The following is a 24,483-nucleotide window of genomic DNA, read 5'->3' on the forward strand; positions in this document are numbered from 1 at the left end:
AATGCTTGTTCTCTCAGGACACATGAACAAAACAGGCACTTTCACAACAAAAACCCAAGTCAGAAAGCCATGCAATATAATTTATATTAAAGTATACATAAGCATATTTTGATCACCTTAGAAGTGATTTATGAAATGTTTAAGGTCAAAATGACAAAGAAGTAGTGGTAAAAAAGGAAAACTAATGTAAGTCACTTCTTAATATGTAAAAATACTTATTATCTGTAAGGTACACATGCATTAATTTGGTATCTGATTCACTTCTATATCAAAATTTGTTAATTATCCAAAACTTAAGGAATAGAAAGTTTACTATATTAATTAGAGAAAGAAAGTACTATATTTTTTATACTAATATTTTAATAGGTCACCATTTACTGCATGTCTTCTATAACTCACTGTTGTAGGATCTCTACTGAGACTATCATAAGAACCTTTCAATATACTAGTATAGTTATCAACTTATCTCCTTTAACAAAAAAAAAACACAGAAAATGATGCTACCCTACTGAAAATGGTTCTTTTAAATTTAGGAACACACTGCTTGAGTAGCATAAAGTTTAAATATTATTTATATATTACCTCAACTGAAAATTATAAAATTTAAGGGAAGGCCTTACCCAAGAAAAACTAATATATCAATAATCATGGTTGGCCTTAATAAAATCTAGACTATAATTATGATACCAACATATTTAACAAAAAGAAATTATTGATCCATGATTAAAAAGTCATAAAATTACTAAAATTTGAATGTCATTTAACTTGAACTCACTGACTGTTAATCTTTATCTAATCCAAAACTAAAATTCCCGTTTTCAGAATTTACTTCAATCAAAATTAAAGCATTTAATAAAATAGCTATATAACCTGTTAAAATGTTAGAAAATTTTCTTTCTAGAATTAAGTTTTAGGAAATGTTAGCCTTGAAATACATTTAATTCTTACTTATTTCTGAAAGGATTTCTAAGGAAGAAGCAGCAAATATCTAGACCATGGTTCTTTAATCTTTCTTTAATCCTTTTATGCCTATGACTACTCTGAAAATAGAATAAAACTTACAAAAGATACTCCACACCAAAAGGAAAACAAACACAACACTTTGCATACAGAGATTTATAGAGCCTTTGAGAGGCTAAGGGTTAATACCTTCCAGTCTAGATACTTGAAAGCAAGTTAACCATCATCAAAACCCTATGACAGATTAAAGGGAACAATAAATTAGAACTTATTTTTCCAATCAGTTCTCATAAAGGAACAAAAGAGTCTGTTTGTATACCATAATTTCACAATTGCCTCTAAAGATGGTCTCTTACTATGCATGTTCATCATCCTACCAATGAATTACAACTCTTCAAACGAAAACTCCCAAAATTCATCACCTGTTCTATTGGCACTTATCTTTCTTCTCACCTCATCTTTGCTGTTGGTCTGTTCATGAAACCAAACCAAAGCTAGTGTTTCCTTCGTGTTTTAGTTAAGATAATTTACTACTCTTCTAGCTGGAATAATAATAAAGTAACCAGAAACCCTAAAAAAATTCTGTTTTCTAAATTCAGTGATTACATGCAAAAAAGTACTATTATCAAATTATTATTCTTACTCTATTATGGCATGTTTTTAAAAATATCAGAATTTTTTTATGATGTATTCATACCTTGAGTGAGCTATTTACAAAGGGCTTAAACTGTATATTTAATAACAAATGCAAGCAGGAAAGAGCTTCACAAAAAACTAAAAGGCATTATTACTGTTGTTATTAGTAACAACAACAAAAGGGTTGGTTGCCTTGAAATTAACACTTAGTAACTATTTGGGGGTTAAAATGAGGTTTCTTTTTGTTAAAATATATTAACATAAAATGCATGGTATCATAGAAGTGCCCAAAAGGTCTAAATTCCTTAGTCACAGCACAAGTTTACTAAAGACTATGACCAAGCTAGCAAGACACTTATACATGAAGCAAAATGTAGAACAGTAAATTTGTCTCTTAAAAGCTAATGCTAATTGAAAAATAAATTTTAAGATAATTGAAGACCAAAGATTTATTTAATGGGAAAACAATCTTTGGCTCTTAACTGCTTAAATAGCTTCTAAACAATGTAATACCTTATATTCAAGTGTTAAAATTAATAAAATTCACAGTATATTTTCAAAGTACTTCTAAATAAGATTGTTTCTAATTAAAAGTATCTTCTATTACTTACGATATTCTTCCAAATGGCGCAAATGCAGCTTTTATATCTTCAGTTGTTATTTCTGGACTTAGATCACCAACAAAGACATGGAAATGATCTTATAAGGGGAAGGTAAGGGGAAGTGAAAAGAAAAATAAAATTTTAGAATTTAAAAATACTGAAATTTATTCAATAAATTATTCTTAAAATAATTTATGGATTATAGTAACACAAGTAAAACACTACTCTATATCTATACAAAGTCTATCAATTTTAAACATAATGAATCAAGGTGATAATCCCTCCTAAAGACTGATATATCTGACAGTTATATTTCTGCTTACAGCCAATTATTATTCTGGCCTAAGAAAATAAACTAATAATATATAAGTTTTGCATAAAAAAATAATGACTTCATTACTGTTTTAATAATTATTTACATTTAATCAGTTTACCACTATATTAAAGCTTTATAATTTAAAATAAAATAGTGGTATTGTGAGTTATGTAGACTAGATTTGCCTCAGTTAAGACAATTCACTGAAGCTAGACATGATATACTTGGCTTAACCATATTTTGTGAAGAACAAGCAAAGAAATACCTTGCATTGCAACAGTTTGATGTTAAAGTATTTGACAGTTTTCTCAAAAGCCAACAGTTTTGGTTGCCCAGACATTACACCATTCAGTTTATGTGAATCCATGTGCATGTGAACTAAGACTGAAGGCAACAAAATGAAAACAGTAATCCCTTCACTTTATATTAGAGCCATTTAAAAAGCATTGGAGAGAAATAACGATCCCATGTGAAGTTAAAAAAAAAAAAAAAGACAATGCTCAAGAAAAGAAACACTTAAAAAATACAAAATAGTTGTATCAACATTTTAAAATAGACATATATATTAATTTTGACAAAATATATTTGGAAAGAAAAGTTACCCCTACTTGGCAGGCCTTAAGCAACATATTGCGTTGCCATTTGGGAAACAGTTTCAGGAGCAACTCAAGCAATCAGAAGATCTGGATATGGAGCACAGATCGTGACCTCAAGGAAGCAGGGTATCTTGCCCTTTAGTTGGTGAAAGTATTTCTAAGGCATCAGCTGCCTCCAAGAGGGTCAGAGAGCTTGAAATAGCACCAAAGTAGTGGACAAGCCACACTTGGTCAACACTGGGAAGAAGGGGGAAAAATATTGCCAGAGACAAATAGAAATACAACCACCTCCCTCCCCACTCCCCCCAATATCAAACAAAAAAAAACTTCAGGTGGTTAGTGAATACCCTTTCAAGAGATTTCATTTTATGTTTAAGAAGATACAATTACCTTGTGAACGCTGTGTGCTGACAACGGTACTACCTGATGACAAAGATTAGATTTGTTCTTAAATTTATTAACACAAACACATTCAATCATATCTTAGGATAAAGATCAAAATATTACTGCAAACACGTATGATGTTTTTATGCTTTACAATAAAACTACTGTGTACAATAAAAACAAATGTTCAAAAAGTATAATATATACTTACTGCTTGTATCTTTCTTTTGACTGCTGGGGGTTGTTGCCCAATTCACTTTGACTTCCTAAAAAAATTTTGTTCAACATTTTTATTCCATAAAAATAAAGCTCAAAATCAGATATTACAAGATTTGCATCTGTATACACATAGGAATGTGTATCTTTAAGATGAAATAGGTATCAGTTCTGGTCAAAGTTTCTCATCATTTAACCTACACTTATGCAAATAATGTTGTCAAATCCTAATCTTACATACTTATCTGTTAATATTGAATCAACCTTTTTTATCTAAAGTACCACTGAACTTTTGCCTTTTAGTCTTCCACATTAGTATCCAATGTTCCTAGATGTTTCATCCAAGCTTGAGTAATTCAATAAATATTTTAGTATTTATCACGTGCAATAAACATGTCCTCTAAAAGCTTTAGCCCACCTTTTTAATAATGTGGATTTTTTGTGATAAAGTGAATATAATGTTTCTAAAAATGAAACAAAGCTGTGCAACTGAAATTTCTAGTTTAGCCTGGCTGGTGTAGCTAAGTGGTTAGAACGTCGGCCCACGACCAATCTCAGATTTGATCCCCACCCCAGTTAGGGTGCAGGCGTAAGCAACCAATCGATGTGTCTCACATCTGTGTGTGTGTGTGTGTGTGTGTGTGTGTGTGTGTGTGTGTGTGGTGTGTGTGTCCCTCCCTCCATCCCTCCCGCTCTCTCTAAAAAAATCAATGGACAAAAATACCCTCAAGTTGAGGATTAACAACAACAAATTTCTAGTTCAAGTCACCTTCAATTATGACAGCTTACCTTACCCATTATCTTCCGCCCATTCATAGCAGCCAGTGCTGCAGCTGCATGACGATGCTCATAAAACTCCACAAAACAATATGGATCATTTCCAGCTGTCTGTTGAAGAAAAAAACACAATAGCCAATTTTAAGTTGTATACTCCCATTACCTTAAAATTATAACACCTCATTTACCAGGCCAATGGAAAATAGAGGGTTCATTCCACAAGTAAATCTTTTTTTTTTTTAAATATATTTTTATTGATTTCAGAGAGGAAAGGAAAGGAAGAGATAGAAACATCAATGATGAGAGAGAATCATTGATCAGCTGCCTCCTGCATGCCCCCTACTGGGGATCAAGCCTGCAACCTGGGCATGTGCCCTTGGCCGGAATCAAACCGGAGACCCTTCAGTCTGCAGGCCAACACTCTATCCACTGAGCCAAACCGGCTAGGGCTCCACAAGTAAATCTTTAGATAAGGAAGTAAACACTTAAAAATGAGCTATTTATGCCAGGACGGTGTCGCTGAGTGGTTGAGCACTGACCTATGAACCAAGAGGTCAGGATTCGATTTCCAGTGGTTTGATTCCCGATAGGGGCCCGTGTTGCGGGCTCGATTCCCAGTGTGGGGCAAGCAGAAGGCAGCCAGTTAATGATTCTCTCATCTTTGATGTTTCTCTCTCTCTCTCCCTCTCCTTCCTCCCTGAAATCAATAAAAATATATTATTTTTAAAAATGATCTATTTTTATAGAAAGCTATCTTTTAAAAAATATATATTTTATTGATTTTTCACAGAGAGGAAGGGAGAGGGATAGAGAGTTAGAAACATCAATGAGAGAGAAACATCCATCAGCTGCTTCCTGCACACCCCCTACTGGGGATGTGCCCACAACCAAGGTACATGCCCTTGACCGGAATCGAACCCGGGACCCTTTAGACTGCAGGCCGGCGCTCTATCCACTGAGCCAAACTGGCCAGGGCTAGAAAGCTATCTTGATCAACAAGTTATACTAATCTACTATATATAATTTAATTGTTTATTAATAATTAAATGTCCTAATTATGGACAGATGAATATATAGCTACATTCTTCCCATCATCATACAATACAATCTTTTTTTAAGCTACAGCAGTTAAGTATGACTAGTATCCTATATTCTCAAGTGTTGGTATTGGTTTTTCTGCCGCTTCCCCATGATATTACTTTTTATGTACATAAATGTACATATAGACTTGCTACCTCTTAGTGAGTAGCAGAAAATATCAACCAACTATCTTAAGCTTGTTTATAAAATATAAATAAATAGGCTCTGAAAACTAAAGAGGTCCTTTGCTAAGTAAAGTTTTAGAATAGGTTTTAGAATTTGGACTTTCTGACATCATTTTTCAGCTGCTTAGTATTCTTTTAAAAATTCTCTCCTCTTTTCTGCTGGTGTTCCAAGTAGTTGACATTTGATAATATGTGAAGCCTGGATGTTTTATTGTAAATTAAGGCAGAAAAAATACCCAATATCTTATACCTGTCAGTGAAAAATATCAAATGACTTCATAGAGTATTTAAAAATTCTTTCTATACTCTCCTAAAGTAAGAAAGTAAACAGCTAGAATGAGCCCAGCCAGTGTGGCTCAGTGGATTGAGCGTGTCCCATGCACCAAGAGGTGTCTGGTTTGATTCTGTCAGGGCACATGCCTGGGTTGCTGGCTGGATCCTACGCAGGGTGTGCAGGAGGCAGCCGATGACGATGTCTCCCCCTCCCCCTTCCTCTCTCTAAAATCAATAAAAAAATTTTTTTAAAAAGACTAGAATGATGCCAAAATAAAGGTACCATTTTGTTTCAAGCACAATAGTTTAAAAAATTCATTGGTAATGATCTTTAAGAAATTTAGAGGCTCTGGCTAGTGCTGCCCCGTGGTTAGAGTGTTGGCCCATGCACAGAAGGGTTATAGGTTTGATTCCCAGCCCCAGTCAGAGCTTGTGTGGGAGGCAACCAATCAATGTCTCCCTTTTCCTCTCCCTCCTTCCCTTCCAGTCTCTCTAAAAATCAATGGAAAAAATATCCTCGGGTGCAGATTGAAAAAAAAAAATAAAAAAGAATTTTAGAGTAAAGAGGTAATCACAAATTGATATTGACATTACCCATTATTTTATTTTAAAAACATTAAGGAATATAAAAATGTTTTAAAAATTGTATAATTCAAACTAACACTACACTTAATGAGAATTCAACTACAAAGATCAATGTTGATAGGCATAGAAAAATAATATATTTAAGAGTAGAGCAATTAACTGAAAAAGAATGTCACTTTAGTTAGTTGATTTGTACCCCCAAAAAACTATTTTTTAGATAAAAAGAATGTAAGCATACACATCATCAGTCTCAATACTCCAGTAAGTGTAAAATCCATAAATATGAACACCAGTCCTACAATATGAATAGACTGAAATGTAGACTTTAATAATAATAAAAACAAAATGTTAATCCAAATTTATACAAAGTGGCAAAGGCTAATAACACAGCTAGTTATTTCTGAAGGTCAAGCAGTCATTAACATTTTGCCTAGTGATCTTTACCAGACAAATATCAAGAATGACCCAGACAAGGAGAGAATGGCAGACTATAAACCAATGAAGAGGATTTATATTCAGATAGTTCAATCTGGATTTACATGCTTGCTTTGCCTTATTTCTGTTTTTTTTTGTGTGTGCTTTTTTTGGGGGGGAGGTTGTTATAAATCCTCACCGAGGTATTTTTTCCATTGATTTTTTTTTGGAGAGTGGAAGGGTGGTGGGAGGAGAGAGAAACATTGATGTGAGAGAGACACATCGATTGGTTGCCTCCCACACGCTCCTGACTGGGGCAGGGGATCAAACCTGCAACCCAGGTACACGCTCTTGAATGGGAATCAAACCTGAGACCCTTCTGTGAACTCTAACCACTGAGCACACCAGCTAGGGCAGCTTTGCCTTAATTCTGCATATATTATATGGGAATAATGTGCTTTACAAAGTTTCTGTTTAACATTTGTGATAATGCATCAGGGTTAAAATAACAGGTAAGCATTTAAAAAATGCTATTACTGGGACAAGGAAGTAGACCCACATCAAGGAAAAATTGGTTTTAAATTCTCCATCATTTTCCAGTCTCTACTTTATTTTTCTCTATGGGTACAGGAATCTTTTCTTCTTTATCCAAGGGCATACATATATTAAATATAAAGAAAACACTTAAGAAAATAAAGAACAAAAACATTAATTGAAGCCATTTATATTAAATGCAGAAGACCCTGCTACTTAGAAGAAAGGTTTGACATTTTAAAATCGTAGACAACAAAACAAAGCCAATTGGCTACACAATTACTTTAAAAAATATATTTTTATTCATTTTCAGAGAGAGGGAAACATTGATCAGCTGTCTCCCGCTCGCCCCCTACTGGGGATTGAGCCTGCAATCCAGGCATGTGCCCTGACTTGGAATCAAACAGGCAAACTTTATGCACTGGATGATGCCCAACCAACCTGTTTAACCCGTCAGGCTAAACAATTACTTTCTAAATACGAAGTAAAAAGAGAGATAAACTGGAAAACAATAGAAAAAAAAGTAGCAGATACACATACTGGTATATGGTTTTTTTCCCTGGGGAAAAGAAAACCAAAAGGAGAGACTGTGGATAAATGGATTCTCATTAGCACTGTCTTCCCCATCAAAAAAATTTTAAATGTCTTTTTATGCATGTTATAATTCAGGGTTAACACCAATTAGATGAATTAATTTTTTCTATACATTAAGGTCTAAGGGATGGTAATTGCCATAATGCAAGAGAAACTTGAATCATGGCCTTTAAAAATAAAGTTACAAACATTTCACAGTATCACATGTCTATTTTTTTTTTTACCCAATGTCCTAATCTAATTGTAATAACTGAATTTCTTGATTAGGCTACCAACTGATACGACATATAAACAATTCTGATACATCAATGCACCTTAAAAAGGTGTATACTTCTCATCTACTCTAGAAATGATTAGTTCTGCTCTTCCTTTATTTAATAAAACAAATTAAACTCAGGTCCAAAACTGATTCACCTCCAATTCACTAAAATCCCTATGCATTCAGACTATATAAACTAATTTGAGAGTTCCTGGAAGTAATGGATTTAAATAATAAACATAAAAAAAGAAGAAAGTTAACTAAAGTAAAATACCCTTACATCCATAATCATTTTGCAGTTTTTACAAGGTCCAATCTGGCTAAAGAGCTGAAGAATTAGAGCTTCTGTCACATCTCTGGAAAGGTTACCGACATATCTGAAACACAAAGAAAAATATTTACCATTTAAATTTGCTTCTTTTTAAAAATATATATTTTATTGATTTTTTACAGAGAGGAAGGGAGAGGGATAGTCAGAAACATCGATCAGCTTCCTCCTGCACACCCGCTACTGGGGATGTGCCCGCAACCAAGGTACCTGCCCTTGACCGGAATCGAACCTGGGACCTTTCAGTCCGCAGGCCGGCGTTCTATCCACTGAGCCAAACCGGTTTCGGCTAAATTTGCTTCTTTTGATCAGTTTCTATAGTTGCTTATTGAAAAATGAGTTTAGGAGTAGGTAGATCTTTACTCTAAACTACACTATTTGGGAATAGCTTATAAAAGTTTGCCGAAACTTTAAAATCTCTTTCAAAACAGATGTATTATGTGCAACCTGCAAGTATATTACACAGCTAGTAGAGGGAAAGCTAGTGTGTGTTTTTTAGTCAAGATGTTGCAAATTAAACCTGTTGTTTATTTCCAAGTTCCTAGGCTTACTGTAGAAAGATATTACTTTAAAAATCTCTCAAATGAATCATTAGATATACAGAACATTATATACAATCAATTGTGGAAACCTTTGCAATTTTTTCTACTACAGTATTACTAAGAACAATAAAATTTCCTCAATTTTTAATTCACGATTCTCCTAACACTATCCAATTTAGGTTTACTTTGGTTTACACAATAAACAAATTTTTTGAAAAATCACAGGTAAATAATTTATCAGGTGTTGTAAATGCTCACAAAGGGATAAAAAAACCTTTCAGTGGATATCACTGATCAGTGGATATGTAGAGTAGGAAGATGCCAGGAGAGGTCTTTAACAGATAATATGAATTGGTGACTAGCAAACTTAACTAGTATAATGTATTAGAAGACCACATGACTAAGATAATCTTTATTTAAAGAGTTTACAAATAAATTTTCAAAATGGGACTTTGAAACCAGATTACCTCTAGACTTGTTAGAGTTAGAGGTTTATCACTTCTGAAATAAGAGAATGTAGACTCTCAACAACTGTAGTTTCTTATTCTTCTGCCAAGAATCCTTCAGAAACGGAAAACATGTGTTTAAAGATCCAGACTTGCCCTGACTGGTTTGGCTTGGTGGTTAGAGGGTTTCAGGCTTGATCCGGGAGGCAACCAATAGATGTGTCTCTCTCATGTCAATGTTTTTCTCTCTCTTCCCCCTTCACTCCCTTCCATTCTCTAAATCAATGGAGCCCAGTCAGTGTTGCTCAGTAATTGAGTATACACCTATGAATCAGGAAATCAGGGTTTGATTCCAGGCCAGGGCACATGCCCTGGTTGTGGGCTCGACCCCCATTACAGGGTGTGCAGGAGGCAGTCAATTGATGATTCTCTCTCATCATTAATGTTTCTATCTCTCTCCCTCTTCTCTCTGAAATCAATAAAGATAAAAATTTTAAAATATATTTTATTGATTTTTTTACAGAGAGGAAGAGAGAGGGACAGAGAGTCAGAAACATCAATGAGAAACATCGATTAGCTGCCTCCTGCACACCTCCTACTGGGGATGTGCCCACAACCAATGTACATGCCCTTGACCGGAATCAAACCTAGGACCCTTGAGTCCACAGGCCGACGCTGTATTCACTGAGCCAAACCAGTTAGGGCAATAGTTTTGTTTTTGAAGTGAGAGAGAGAAGTATTAATGTGAGAGAGGCTGCCTCTTGCACATGCCCTACTGGGGATCAGCCCGCAGCCTGTGCATGTGCCCTCACTGGGAATAGAACCATGACCTCCTGGTTCATAGGTCAATGCTCAACCACTGAGCAACACTGGCTGGGAAAAAAGCTCTCACTTTTAAAATAGGGTTGGTAAGTGATCTATGTGATAACTTTGGCACCCTGAAAATACTCATGGTATAATACCCATAGGACTTACAGTTAATTTAATGTGGTCTGCCTAAGTTTATTGATTAGCATTTTTCTGTAAAGAAGAGCTTTTCCCTCATCAACTAGGGCTATTAGATTACACTACACTGAAGTTTCTAATCAAAAGGCAAGGTAAATGCTTATAGGAGATAATGCTTCTTTCCCTCCAATTACTGAGTTTCAGAACAAGGACTTGGTATAATACTAACCTCTGATCCTGGAAAAACTGTTATTGGGTAGATGTTAGCTTTGCTTTTTTGAGTATCATTATTCTACCTGATAGATTCAGTACTTCTCCTTTTACCATTTTAACCTATTCCAGTGCCTTCGCCACTCAATATATGTTTACTAAATGGGTAAATGGAAGAAAGGAAATGAATCCGTGTTTTCTGACATGTATAAATGTTTATTTTTCTGGGAAAAGAGTCCGTATCTTTTTTTGTTATTAATCCTCTACCAAGGGTATATTTTCCATCCCTCTCTCTCTCAAGTCAATAAAAACATTAAAACAAACAAACAAGTGAGAGCTTTGGCTGTTTTAACATTTTGACCCAGTGATCAAACTTTTAATCACTTTATAGATGGGCAATGAGACATTGTGTATTCAATATGAATTATACAACATCACCCGTGAAGTAGTCAACTCAAAAAGGTCTAACTTGAATCTAGTCAAGCTTAAATTTAGACTAAAGCTTACCAAATATTGGACATATAAAACAACTACATATATTTAGATATGGGATACTGTATAAGGCAACTTACTTGATCTCTTCAAAATATTATTATTCTAATAAAAAGTAATAAAAGGGAGGCCCAGCCAGTGTGGCTCAAAGGTTGAGCATGGACATATGAACCAGGGGGTCACGGTTAAATTACCAACCAGGGCACATACCTGGGTTGTGGGCTCAATCCCTAGTGTGGGGCATGTAGGAGGCAGCTGATAAATGATTTTCATCCTTGATGTTTTTCTCTCTCTTTCCCCCTTCCTCTCTGAAATCAATAAAAATATATTTAAAAAAAGTGGGGGGCTGGACTGTTCTTGATTTAAAAGGACTTAAAAGACACTGACAACTAAATATAATTAATAATACTTGACTGAATCCTGGATGGGAGAGGAGAGATAGCTTTTTCTTGCAGAACTCTAATAAATGTAGAAGGAATGAGGAAAATGATCATTAAAATACCATAGTAGTAACTGCAAATGGCAAAACCCACCCATGGATATTTTATAGTTAATGTAACTTTAAGAAGAAATAGGGTGTGTAGAGCCTTAAAGTATCTCCCAAAAAATACTTATTAATTACTGGTTTCAACCAATGAAATGATTGTTTTAATGTATATTCACAAATTCTTTGATATGTCTTCTTCTATGAAGTGGAGCTTATTTTCTCTTTCCTTCAGTCTGGGTTAGTCTTAGTGACTCAATTCTAATTAATAGAGTTATGTTGAGAAAAGTAGTCACTGTACAGTGAAGAAACAGTACCCTTCAAAAGTGCCATGATCATTAAAGTTATCTTCTCATATTAAAGGAGAATAAAGAGACAAAACTAAATACAGTGATATCTTGGAATGGATCCTGGAATAGACAAAAGACATTAGTGGAAAAACTGGGGAAACTGGAATAAACCTTGTATTGTACCATGCTAATTTCTTAGTTTTGATAAGTATACCATGGTCATGTAAGTTATTAACAGTAAGGGAGGATGCGTGAAGGTTATATGAGAACTGTACTTTCTCTGAAACTCTTCTGTGTCTCACTTGACTCTTGTACCCATAAGAAATTCTCAGGATTGCAATGTCTAAATGAAAAAAAAAAGGCTCTTCCAGGGTGTGGTAGAAGATAGGTGGAGGGAGGTAAAGTGTGTGTGGGGATGGGGAACATCTGTAATGCTGTCAACAATAAAAATATACGTGTGTTTTTTAAATGGCTCTTCTGGCCCTGACCGGTTTGGCTCAGTGGATAGGGTGTCGGCCTTCGGACTCAAGGGTCCCAGGTTCGATTCCGGTCAAGGGCATGTACAGTGGGGAGTGTGCAGGAGGCAGCTGATTGATGTTTCGCTCCCATCGATGTTTCTAACTCTATCCCTGTCCCTTCCTCTCTGTAAAAGATCAATAAACTATGTTTAAAAAATAAATAAATAAAAGAAAAAATAAATGGCTCTTCTGAAAATTTAATTCTAACATCTATGTATTTTGAAAAAGCTAGATAACCTAGTGACAACTGCATAGTATTTAGGGAACCTGGATTTTACCATCTGAGAAACATTTTCTGAGTGACATTAACTAATTTGAAGACTTGAAGAAAAAAAAAGATTAAGCTACTCTAAAAAGCACTATGGGGCCTTGGGCTGGGTATATCAGTTGGTTAGAGGGTCGTCCCAATATGCCAAGGTTTCTGGTTCGAACCCCAGTCAGGGCACATACAAAAGTCAACCAATAAATAAGTGGAACAACAAACTGATGTTTCTCTCTCTCAAAATAAATAAATAAACAAACAAACAAATAATCAATCAATCAATGTGGTTTGTATTGCCTTTCATTTGTTTATTTGATGTAAGCTCCAGGAGCCTCTATCAATTAATTCTACACACAGCTGTTTGTAGAGAAATGCTCTTCAGAGGAAGTTACAGAAACAACTTGCTCTCAGCCTTAGGCACCATTACAATAAACTACAAGTAACATATATAACATTTTCATATTAAAGAAATCAAAGGACAAAATCTCTTTCTTGTACTAATAAAAATCTCATTACTTTTTTTCTTTTTACAAATAAGTTAATCACTAATACCTATCTCAAAATTTTAAAAACTGAATGCTATAACTTTCCAAGTGTATTTGCTAAGTAGTTTGAGACAGAAAGACCAAATTTGAAATCTGCAGATCCGTTTTATAGACAAAACTAGAGGCCCAGTGCATGAAACTCATGCACCCGGGGCTGGAGGGGTCCCTCAGCCAGGCCTGAGCCCTCTCGCAGTCCAGGAGCCCTCAGGGAACGTCCGACTGACGGCTTAAGCCCACTCCCAGCCGTCAGTCAGACATCCTTAGTGCTGCTGTGGAGGCGGGAAAGTCTCCTGCCACCGCTGCTGCACTCGCCAGCCATGAACCCAGCTTCTCCTGTGGGAGTGCACTGACCACCAGGGGGCAGCTCCTTCGTTGAGCGCCTGCCCCCTGGTGGTCAGTGCATATCATAGCAACAGGTCATTCTGCCGTTCGGTCGATTTGCATATTAGCCTTTTATTAATAGGATACTTTCAACAGAAAATACACAAGTTTCAGCCCTAACCGGTTTGGCTCAGTGGATAGAGCGTCAGCCTGCGGACTCAAGGGTCCCAGGTTCGATTCTGGTCAAGGGCATGTACCTTGGTTGCAGGCACATAGCCAGTATGGAGTGTGTAGGAGGCAGCTGGTCAATGTTTCTCTCCCATTGATGTTTCTAACTTTCTATCCCTCTCCCTTCCTCTCTGTAAAAAAATCAACAAAATACATTAAAAAAAGAAAATACACAAGTTTTTTAGTTTGTAGAATGCTCCATACTTTACAAAGTTAATTCTCAATTTTATTTATTTTTAAATATATTTTTATTGATTTTAAAGAAAAAGGGAGAGATAGAAACATCAATGATGAGAGAGAATCATTGCTCTACTGCCTCCTGCATCCCCCTTTACTGGGGATCAAGCCCACAACTCGGGCATGTGCCCTGTCTGGGAATCAAACCCTGACTTCCTGGTAAATAGGTGGGTCGATGCTCAACAACTGAGGCACTCTGGCCCAGCAATTCTCAATTTTATATATAAATGCTATTTAGTTGTTTCATACTAAACAACTGACCAAAAGATTTCCCATTAACAGTATGAATTTAAGTTAACATGTTTAGAGAATTATTTTTTTGACCACCAAACATCTTCCTATTTTCAGAAAAATCCTCATCCTAAGGCAGAGCCTGACTTCTCTATAGAAGCTGAAAAACCTAGATATGGTTTTATAATCTTTTTTGTATTTGATCTAGGCTAAATCAATTAGAGATACCAGTCCTCAACCTATAGGGCTTAAAGAAGCAGAGCATGACGAGAATCCATTTTGGTGGCAAATAGCAATGGAGTCCCATGTCAGTGAATTTGATCCTTAGTGGATTCAGTACTAGTATCTTTTCTGGGATGGCCTGTGGCTTGATTAGGAATATGGCCTGACAGTTTTCTTTCCTGAACATTTTCCAAGACAGGATCCATAACCTTCCTACAAATTTTGGTAGCGTCCTTTATCTTTGTTTTGTTAATCCTCACCCAAGGATATTTTTTCCATTGAATTTTAGAGAGTGGAAGGGAGGCAGGGTGGGGGAGGTAATGGGGAGAGACAGAGAAAGAGAAACATCAATGTGAGAGAGACACATTCACTGGTTGCCCCTTGCACACTGGGACTGGGGATTGGACATGCAACCCAAGTATGTGCCCTTGACCGGGAACTGGTCTTCAGGCTGACACTCAAACCACTGAGAAACACCGGCCAGGACGTGTCCTTTATCTTTTTTTTTTTTTTTAATATATTTTATTGATTTTTTACAGAGAGGAAGGGAGAGGGATAGAGAGTTAGAAACATCGATGAGAGAGAAACATCGACCAGCTGCCTCCTGCACACCCCCCACCGGGGATGTGCCCGCAACCAAGGTACATGCCCTTGACCGGAATCGAACCTGGGACCCCTCAGTCCGCAGGCCGACGCTCTATCCACTGAGCCAAACCGGTTTCGGCTCCTTTATCTTTTTAATAAATTCCTTTTATGGTTAAAATTTTTTGCTGCTTGCATTTAAGAAAATCCTGACTGATACAAATATTGATACTCAGAGCAGTTGCAAGCCAAGGTTCCCTATTATATCTACTGGACTACAAAACAAAATTATAACTTTCTTACATTTATTAGTTTTTATTTTTCAAAATATTTTTTTGGGAAATAACATTAAAATATCCCTTTTTAGCTGTTCCATGGATTTCTTGTTAGCAGCATGGACTGAAGTATCCCATGTTATATCACCTCTGAGATCATATACTAACCTTGTGCAGAATGGCAAGTAAAGACAAGAAGAGAATTAACTTTAAGGCATATAGACTTCAATGAACTAAGAAATGCCTTCCTCCCTGGCTGAGTAACTAAGTTGGTTAGAGCATCATCCCAGATAGGTAAAGGTTTCAGGTTAGATCCCTGGTCAGAGCACATACAGGAATCAACCAATGAATGCGTGAATGAGTGGAGTGACAAATTGATGTTTCTTTTTCTTCCTCTCTCTAAAATCAATAAAAAAAAATTAAAGATAAAAAATGTCTTCCTTGGACAACTGGATAAATGAATATGAACTATATATCAGTTAAAAATATTGTATCACCGTGGCCCCTGTGGCTCAGTGATTGGAACATGGGCACCAAAGGGCCTCAAGTTCGATTCCAGTTTCAAGGAAACATACTTGGGTTGCAGGTTCAATCCTCAGCCCCAGGGCTAGGTGCTTGCAGGAGGCAACCAGTAGATGTGTCTCTCTCACATCAATGCTTCCCTTTCTCTCCCTCCCTTCTACTCTCTCTAAAAAAACACCAACAAAAAAACCCCCAAAAAAACGCAATGGAAAAAATATCCTCAGGTGAGGATTAACAACAACAAAATTTGTATCAATGTAGTCTCCTTAATTTGAAAATTATATCATGGCTATGTAAGAGAATGCCCTTGTTCTTAGAAAATATATGGTAAAATAGGCCTAAAGTGTAATGATGTTTTCTCAAATGGTTCAGAAAAAAAGGTAACTGCATTCCCACATAATTACTTTTGAGTATTTGGCTATTAGCAACGGATAAATCCACACAAAAGTTATGTAACTCTTCAATGTACTATTTTTTGTTACTTTTCTGTTTTAAAATTTTCGGAATAAAAAGTTATTAATGAAAACTTGCCATTCTGCCAGGGATAGAATTTTATATCAATTTAACATATATTTTTGAAGCTGATAAATAAGTTCAGAGTTATAAAACTGGATTCTAAAACATACATTAATTTATATTACTACAGCTCTAGAAAATTTAACCTGAAGAAAACATTTACAAAACAGAAAGCTGTGATGGGTTGTTCTAAGCCACAATCTATAATAATAAAAGCATAATATGCTAATTAGACCAGACATCCTTTCGAACGCCCTTCTGGACGAAGCCAGGGCTGTGAGGGAAGCCCGGGTCCCAGATGCCAGAGGGAAGCCGGTGCCGGCAGCTGGGGGAAGGAAGGCCTACTCTTGCACAAATTTTGTGCATCAGGCCTCTAGTTACTGTATAAAAATGTAGGTGGACGAGGTCAATGGGGGAAAACAAGGGGACATCTGTAACACTTTAAACAATAAAGATAAAGTTACTAAAAAGTGCAGAATTTGATACTAAGTCTCTGTGAAAATTTTAATAAAAAACATAAATAGGTTTTTAGCTAATGATAAATCTGATAAATTTTTATTTATACTATACTAGAGGCACAGTGCACGAAATTCGGCGGGTCCCTCAGCCCAGGCTGCGCCCTCTTGCAGTCTGGGAGCCCTCAGAGGACATCCTTAGCGCTGCCATGGAGGCGGGAGAGGCCCCAGTAACCGATGCTGCGCTTGCCAGCCGTGAGCCCCTCTTCTGGCTGAGCGGTGCTCCCCCTGTGGGAGCTCACTGACCACCAGGGGGCAGCTCCTGTATTGAGTGTCTGCCCCCTGGTGGTCATTGCACATCACAGACTGGTCATTCTGCTGTTCAGTCGATTTGCATATTAGCCTTTTATTATATAGGATATCTACTGTCCAGAACCCTGCCTGGGACACTATAAATGCTCTATAAATATCTTTATATTTAATATCACATAATTACTTTTGAATATTTGCAGTTTGCTAGGAAATTATCCCATTTTGCCTGAATTACTTTAGTTCAGGGGGAAAAGGTGCATCTTTTACTAATTATGAAATTACATAGAAGAGTAAATGCTTATATTTGTATATAAGCATTTATATAGGCAAAAGTAGGTATACAGTTGTGAGTATGCTAATATTTTTATTATTTCCATATGGATTGTAAACCTACCTTTGCCTACACACACACACACACACACACACACACATTCTACACCAACATCATAACTTTAGTATTAAACAACTGTCCACTCTTCACAAAGGATAGTCTGTATGATAGCTGAAACCCTCTTATGTTATCAGCTACGACCACCTTCACTTGGAGATCAGGCTATATTTATAAACCAGCTTGAACAAATGTATCTAATACTATGCCTGAAATTACACATTGGTAAATAAACCTACTTATTGTTGACTTCATTCTCACATCCCACATCCAAACCACTGGTAACTGCTGTTGTTCTACTTTCAAAATAACTCCAGAATCAACCCACTTCTCACAATATATGTTGAAAGTATTGCTGACAAGAAACTGAATATTGGCAATTTCTAACTTAACAAGGTGATGCTGAACACTAATTTGCTGAAAATGAAGGCATATTCTCTGAGCCAAGCATGTCAAACTCGTGACCCATGGGCCGCATGTGGCCCACAACTAATATTTTTGCGGCCCAGCCAATATAATGGTATGTAAGAAATGTTTTAATAAAAATTTCATAACTTACTTTTACAGTATCCTGTTATACATAATTATTAATAACGAACTACAATGTTCGCTAATGACTGATTACTATAATCGTGTTGCATTCATTTCCTTTACATGCCTTACGTGCAGGTGCACCATTTCTCTCCACTAAGACTAGCAGCGAATATTTCAGCAGCCGATTGCCACTTCATTAGTCTTGTACTGACTTGTTTGGTGTGCACAATAGGAAATATTTCGTTTTCGGAGAAGAAAAATAGGTTTATTTTCATTATGCTTATTTGTGCAGTTACTCAGTGTCTAGTAAGTTAATGTTCAAGAAAAAAATATTAATTTTATTAAAATATTCTTTTATTTTATGTTAACGGTTACTCATTAATTTCAGCCCTTTTGTATTCAGCATGTCTCTATCGAAATAAACCTATGTTTCTATGAAAATTGAAGCTTTTGCTTTTTTGCGGCCCACATAAACTTAAACCTTATTTGGCCCCTGTTAGCCTTTGAGTTTGACATGCTTGCTTTGAGCCATTTAGGTGCCATGGATGATACTGAGATTCAGACGATATCTTACCTCCAAGAATGAGTAATATCTGGGTTCACTGCTTGGAACTGTATCAGTTTTTAAAACAAATTTATTGACCACTTACCACAAATCAGATACTGTGCTAAGAACGTATTAAAAGCCCTTGACTTCCATGGTCATTAAAACAAACATTTTATATTAAAAGTAAAAACACTGCTGGGAAAATTTAGGGGTTAGCAGCTACTCATATTTAATTAGACTGGGCTCCCTGGAAGAATGGGAGCTTTGGTTGAAGGTTGTAGAAGCAGAGGAAATAGTAGGACACGTTAGAGCTTGGACTACTCTGGGAAAAAGGTTCTTAGATGGGGTGTTCTAGTGAAGTATACATGGCAAAATAAGTCATACATGTAAGACCTAAGAGCTGAGGACATAAGAGTTGCAGGAAAATGGAACAAAAAAGTTTATGACCTTGGGTGACTTTAGCTTTTCCCCAGCTGTAAAATAGACCCATTTACTGCAGAGTTCTGATGAGGATTAAACAAACAAGTAAAACACTTTACACAGAACCTAGCAAATCATAAACACTCCAAGTACTTGTTTGAATAAAACTTCCTTCATTATTCCTCTTGCAATGGTTGGTTTCCTGCACTGCTTTTGTAGAATGGCCTGAGAAAGGTGAAGTTGTCTTCATTATTTGATATTCCCAAATCAACATGCTAAAAAGGTTAAGATCCCAGATATTTCTGGCAGTTTCTGAAATTAAAAAATTTGAAGTAATTTAAGAATCTTACGTTTGAAGACATTATAAAAGATGAGCATTGTGTAACTCAATATGCTGTTGGCTATCATACTTCTGGCAAAGAGGCAAGAGGAAAAAAAAGATTTCCATAAACTCTATGGGCCAATAGTTTTCTAGGGAGTCTTCACCTACAGATACAATCTTTCAAAAAAAACCAAGGTCATGCACTAATTGCTGCATCCTATTAAAAAGATACTTCAGGTAACTAACATTATCAGGTAAACTATGAAAAAGTTTAATCTATTAAGGAAACAAGTGTGACTATTATTTCTCATGTAGATTACAAAATAGAAACTTTTGGTGATGAAAAAAACAATTACATTGTACTTCATAACAACTCTAATGTCTAGAGTTGCAGAAAGAAACCTAAAATTATGTTTTTAACGTACAGAGTTCTCAAACTGTCAGTATTTTAAGAATTCAAACAAAAAGGTATGTAACAATACTCATCAGACTTTTTCTTCTTTTCCAGAAAAGTAACAATGACAGAATCAACTCTCCCAACACACTTTGAAAAACAAAGGAGGATGCTGTGGGGGAAAAACCACACAACAAAGAAAAGCTGAAATAATTTAACGCTAACTGTAAAACTTCTGAGGTGACTAAATATATGTTGAAGGTATTTATCCACCGTTGTTTCATAAAAGCTGCCTGCTCCTTCAGCAACATGTCAATCCTAACAGTAGCACACGATGATAAAAATGCATTATATCTACTCCCCCTCGGTTGATATATACCTCCAGGTGAGAGTTCCATTTTTCAAAAGCAGTTTCAAAATCCTGAGGGTGTCCGGTTTTAGGCTCTTTGGTTGGGGGGGGGGGGGGGGGGGGTGTTATAGAAGTGAATCCAAAGAGAGGTTAAAGAAAAAATCATTTGGCTGTTTTTCCAGTAGGCAATTGCGAGAATAAAGTTTAACTCACTGAACATGAGTACAAGCAGCCTCAAGAAAATTAATGAGGGAAAAAAAAAAAAAAGGAAGGAAGAGTTTCAGGAGAAAATCAAAGTAAAATGAAAGGCAGTTGGCTGTAAAGATGAAAAAAGGCTAATGAAGAAGTGGGGGCGGGAAAAAAAGAGAAGGAAAGCATGGGACAAAAGGAAGGCTCGCCGAGTTCTAAAAAGAGGTTTGAATGAAAAACTCTCTTCTCCAGGCCCGAGAGCGCAGCGGGCCGGGGGCGAGGCCAAAGGCCACGCTGTGGTGTAAAGTGAAGGGCTTCATTCCGAGGGCTGAGCCCCCCGCTCCCTCCGCCTCGTCCTCTCTCAGCCCGGCTGTCGGTCCCTAAGCGTTCAGGTGTGCGCTAAGGAGAGGGAGTCGTGGTACCGCGGCGTCCACCGAGGACAATAGGCTAGGGAGCAGCGAAGGGCCGAGGCCTCCCTCCGGGGCGACCACCATCCCGCCTCCCCTCATGGTTGCCTCAGACTCACAGAGTCTTGGGCATCTCGTCCTCCATGGCTGCTGCTGTCGCGGCGGCGCCTCTGGGTCCAGCTCCCTACCCTTTACTACCTCCCAAAACGTTTGAGTGGCTCTGGCTGCAGAATAGCGGGATTTCTCGGCGGACCGGAGGGTATCCCGCCTCCTTCTCCGGCGGCAATTACACTAAACCGCCCGGCCCAGCACGAACAATGAAGCCCCAATACAAGATGGCGGCGAGCCGGGAGCCTAAGAGCAGCCAGCGAAGTGACCCGGACCGCGCATGCGCAGAATAATCTTGCACTTTCAACCTTCCGGCCGCCAAGCGGCTCCTCAATCCATAGGTTCACTTGTTGCGCAGACGCCCCTCCACCCGACGGTAGGAATTTCTCCGACTGCGCAGGCGTAAGGCTTAACTATTTCAGGACTTGCTTTTTGTTTTTTGAAACTTTTTTGTCTGCCCTCTCCAGATTCGAATGTTTCAACAGTAAATTATGACATAAACATCTTCATACAAATTAAAAATTGTAAATGTTTCCGGAAAAGGAAAGGTTTAATAAACTCAAGTTATCTCGTAGCGAGAGTTAAAGAGACTGCGCCGCCCGGGAATCGAACCCGGGTCGCAAGAATGGGAATCTTGCATGATACCACTACACCAGCGGCGCTCGTGGGTGTTGAGCTTGCTGAAATATCTTAGAGGACTAAATGAAAGCAAACATTCCATCCCAGAGGAGGATGATTTGTTTATTTATTTAAAAACAAAAGTCTGAGAGTTTATAACCTGCCGTTTTTCGTTGATATAAGAAATGTATCTTCCCAAATACAATTGAATGGCTGTTCCTATTTTTTTCTGTATAGAAAAGTCTCAATTTTTAAAAATATATTTTTATTGTTAATAGTATTACAGATTCAATTAAAATACTTTTTATTTTAAAAAGTACGAGTTTCCAAACAAAAACTCATAGACAATAGTATGGTGGTTACCAAAAGGAAGGGGGAGGAGGTGAAGAGTAAAGGGTATCAAATACATGGTGAGAGAAGATTTGACTTTGGGTGGTGGATACAATTTTACTAACCAGTGTCACTCCAATAATTTTAATTAAAATAATAAAAAGCTATAATGTATACCTATTTTTTAAAAAGTAAGAATTTCATTAGAAGAATTTGTCTTGTGTTGACCAGATTTTTGAGAGCAAGGAAAATTTTTATAGATCATTGCCCAATTTTTCTTTTTATTTGCATTTTTATGGCATACTCAATGTACATTGGAAAATATTTTTAAAATAATTATTTAATACAAATTGGCCATAAGAACTCTAAAACCAAATGAGTCAGAAGATATATAAATTTTAGTTTTCTTTGAGGGGAGGCAGAAAAATAAGGGCTCTGAAATGTGGTTTAGTGTACTAATTAGGCATTTTGTATTGCATTTAATAAGTTATGTGAAATATTTCTTAATCATAGGCAATTGTGCACATCAAAAATGTGATGTCTTCTTTGAAGTAGTTCCTTTAGACTATGATACTTTTGGATTTGTCTTTGGAATCTGTGGCACATCTTTTGGATTTTATTTAAAGATATAAAATAGTTTTTTGAAGGTGAATAAAACAAATGTTAATGGTGGATAGTATTTCCTAACAGCTTTTTAAAAATATATGTTTTTATTGATTTCAGAGGTAGGAAGGGAAAGGGAGGGATAGAAACATCAATGATGAGAGAGAATCATTGATTGGCTGCCTCCTGCAAGATCCTACTAGGGATCGAGCCTGCTACGACCCCCGCGCCCTCCCCCCTTCTCTCCCCCCCCCCCCCCCCCCCCCCCGCATGTGCCCTGGCTGGGAATCAATCCTGGTTCATGGGTCTCGCTCAACCACTGAGCCACACCAGCCAAGCTAATAGCTTTTTTATATAATTCACATAATTTACAATTTTTCCATTTAAAGTACAGTTTAGTGGTTTTAGTGTATTCACAGAGATTTGCAACCATCATTATAATCAACTAGAGGCCCAGTGCACAAAATTTGTGCACTCGGGGGTGGGGGTCCCTCAGCCCGGCCTGTGCCCTCTGGCAATCTGGGACCGCTGGCTCCTAACCACTCGCCTGCCTGCCTGATTGCCCCTAACTACTCGCCTGCCTGCCTGATCGCCCCTAACCACCTCTGCCTCGGCCCCCGCTGCAGCGGCTTCATCCAGAAGGACATCCAGAATGATGTCTGGAAGGTTGTTCGGCTGTCCAGTCTAATTAGCATATTATGCTTTTATTATTATAGATTTTAGAATATTTTCATGACCCCAAACAGGAAACCCTTATCAATTAGCAGTCACTCCCTATTCCCCATCCCACCCCACTCTGCAGCCCACTAATCTTCTGACTGTATAGATTTGCCTATTTTAGACATTTCATGTAAATGGAATCATACAGTAATGTATGTAGTCATTTGTTACTTGGTTTCTTGATACTGGTTTCTTTAACTTAGCACTATGCTTTTTTGTTCATCCATGTTGGAGCATGCATCAGTACTTCATTCCTTTTTTTAGCCAAATAAAATTCCATTGTATGGATATAGCAGAAGTATTTAATAGGGCTTTAAAAACTCTATTAAATATTGTTTCATTTATTATACTAGAGGCCTGGTCATGAAATTCGTGCAGTGGAGGGGGTCCCTCAGCCCGGCCTGCGCCCTCTAGCAGTCTGGGACCCCTCGCTGGCAGTCAGACATCCCTTTCCCAGTCTGGGACTCTTGCAGTCCAGGACCCCTTGCTTTTTACCGCTTGTCTGCAGTGGAGGCAGGAGAGGAGGCGGGAGAAGCTCCCACCACTGCCAGACATGAGCCCACTGGTGAGCCCGGCTCTGACCACCAGGGGGCAACTCCTGCGTTGAGTGTCTGCCCCCTGGTGGTCAGTGCACATTATAGCAACCGGTTGTTCCACCGTTTGGTCAATTTCATATTAGCCTTTTATTATATAGGACATTATATTTAGTAATAAAGTTTTGTTGAAAACTTGATTAAAGTTTTCAAGTTGTCAAAGTAGTACATGCTCACTGAGACAAGTGAAACAAAATAGGCAAATAAGAAAAGGTTAATAATTCCCTCATTCTCCCTCTCTTGAGGTAATTAATGTTAATAGATTAGTCTATAAGCTTCCACATCTTACTTTATATGCATACAGATGCACATGTGTATAAGTACTTGTTTATTTTTTGTTATTTAAAAGAATGTGGTTATGCTATGGATATTACTTTGCAAGTTTCTTTTTTAACTTAAACGTACATTATAGATGTTTTCAATTCAACTAATACAGATCTATTTAATTTTAAAAATAATTGCAAAATATTCCATAGAATGAATGTGTCACAGTTTATTCAATGCTAAATTGTGTAAATAATCATAAATAGTATTGGTGAACATTCAAGTTATTCCTTTTTTTCAAACAATGTTGCAATAAGCATTCT

At 37.0% G+C, this 24,483-nt stretch overlaps 1 protein-coding gene across 15 annotated transcripts in view; it reads right to left on the minus strand.

Moving 5' to 3' along the window:
- Positions 1 to 21,264, minus strand: part of TIA1 (TIA1 cytotoxic granule associated RNA binding protein) — a 33,638-nt gene extending 12,374 nt beyond the window's left edge. For 4 of the 15 annotated variants that reach the window (XR_013814641.1, XR_013814642.1, XM_079792200.1 and 1 more), the window contains exons 1-6: positions 21,044 to 21,264; positions 8,686 to 8,788; positions 4,500 to 4,598; positions 3,706 to 3,760; positions 3,501 to 3,533; positions 2,208 to 2,295 (exon numbers count right to left, since the gene is read on the minus strand). Coding sequence is in view for 9 of the 15 variants with exons in the window: in XM_079792200.1 (XP_079648326.1) it covers positions 2,208 to 2,295; positions 3,501 to 3,533; positions 3,706 to 3,760; positions 4,500 to 4,598; positions 8,686 to 8,788; positions 21,044 to 21,069 (404 nt within the window). In the remaining 6 variants the exon portion in view is untranslated. Of the gene's footprint in view, positions 1 to 2,207; positions 2,737 to 2,779; positions 3,534 to 3,705; positions 3,761 to 4,499; positions 4,599 to 8,685; positions 8,789 to 21,043 lie in introns of those variants that run through there. The other 11 variants (XR_013814643.1, XR_013814644.1, XM_079792202.1 and 8 more) reach the window with 7 other exon arrangements.
- Between the last annotated feature and the right edge of the window lie 3,219 nt (positions 21,265 to 24,483).

This window comes from Cnephaeus nilssonii (assembly GCF_951640355.1).
Source record: "Cnephaeus nilssonii genome assembly, chromosome: 15".
In the NCBI taxonomy this organism is placed as follows: Eukaryota; Metazoa; Chordata; class Mammalia; order Chiroptera; family Vespertilionidae; genus Cnephaeus; species Cnephaeus nilssonii.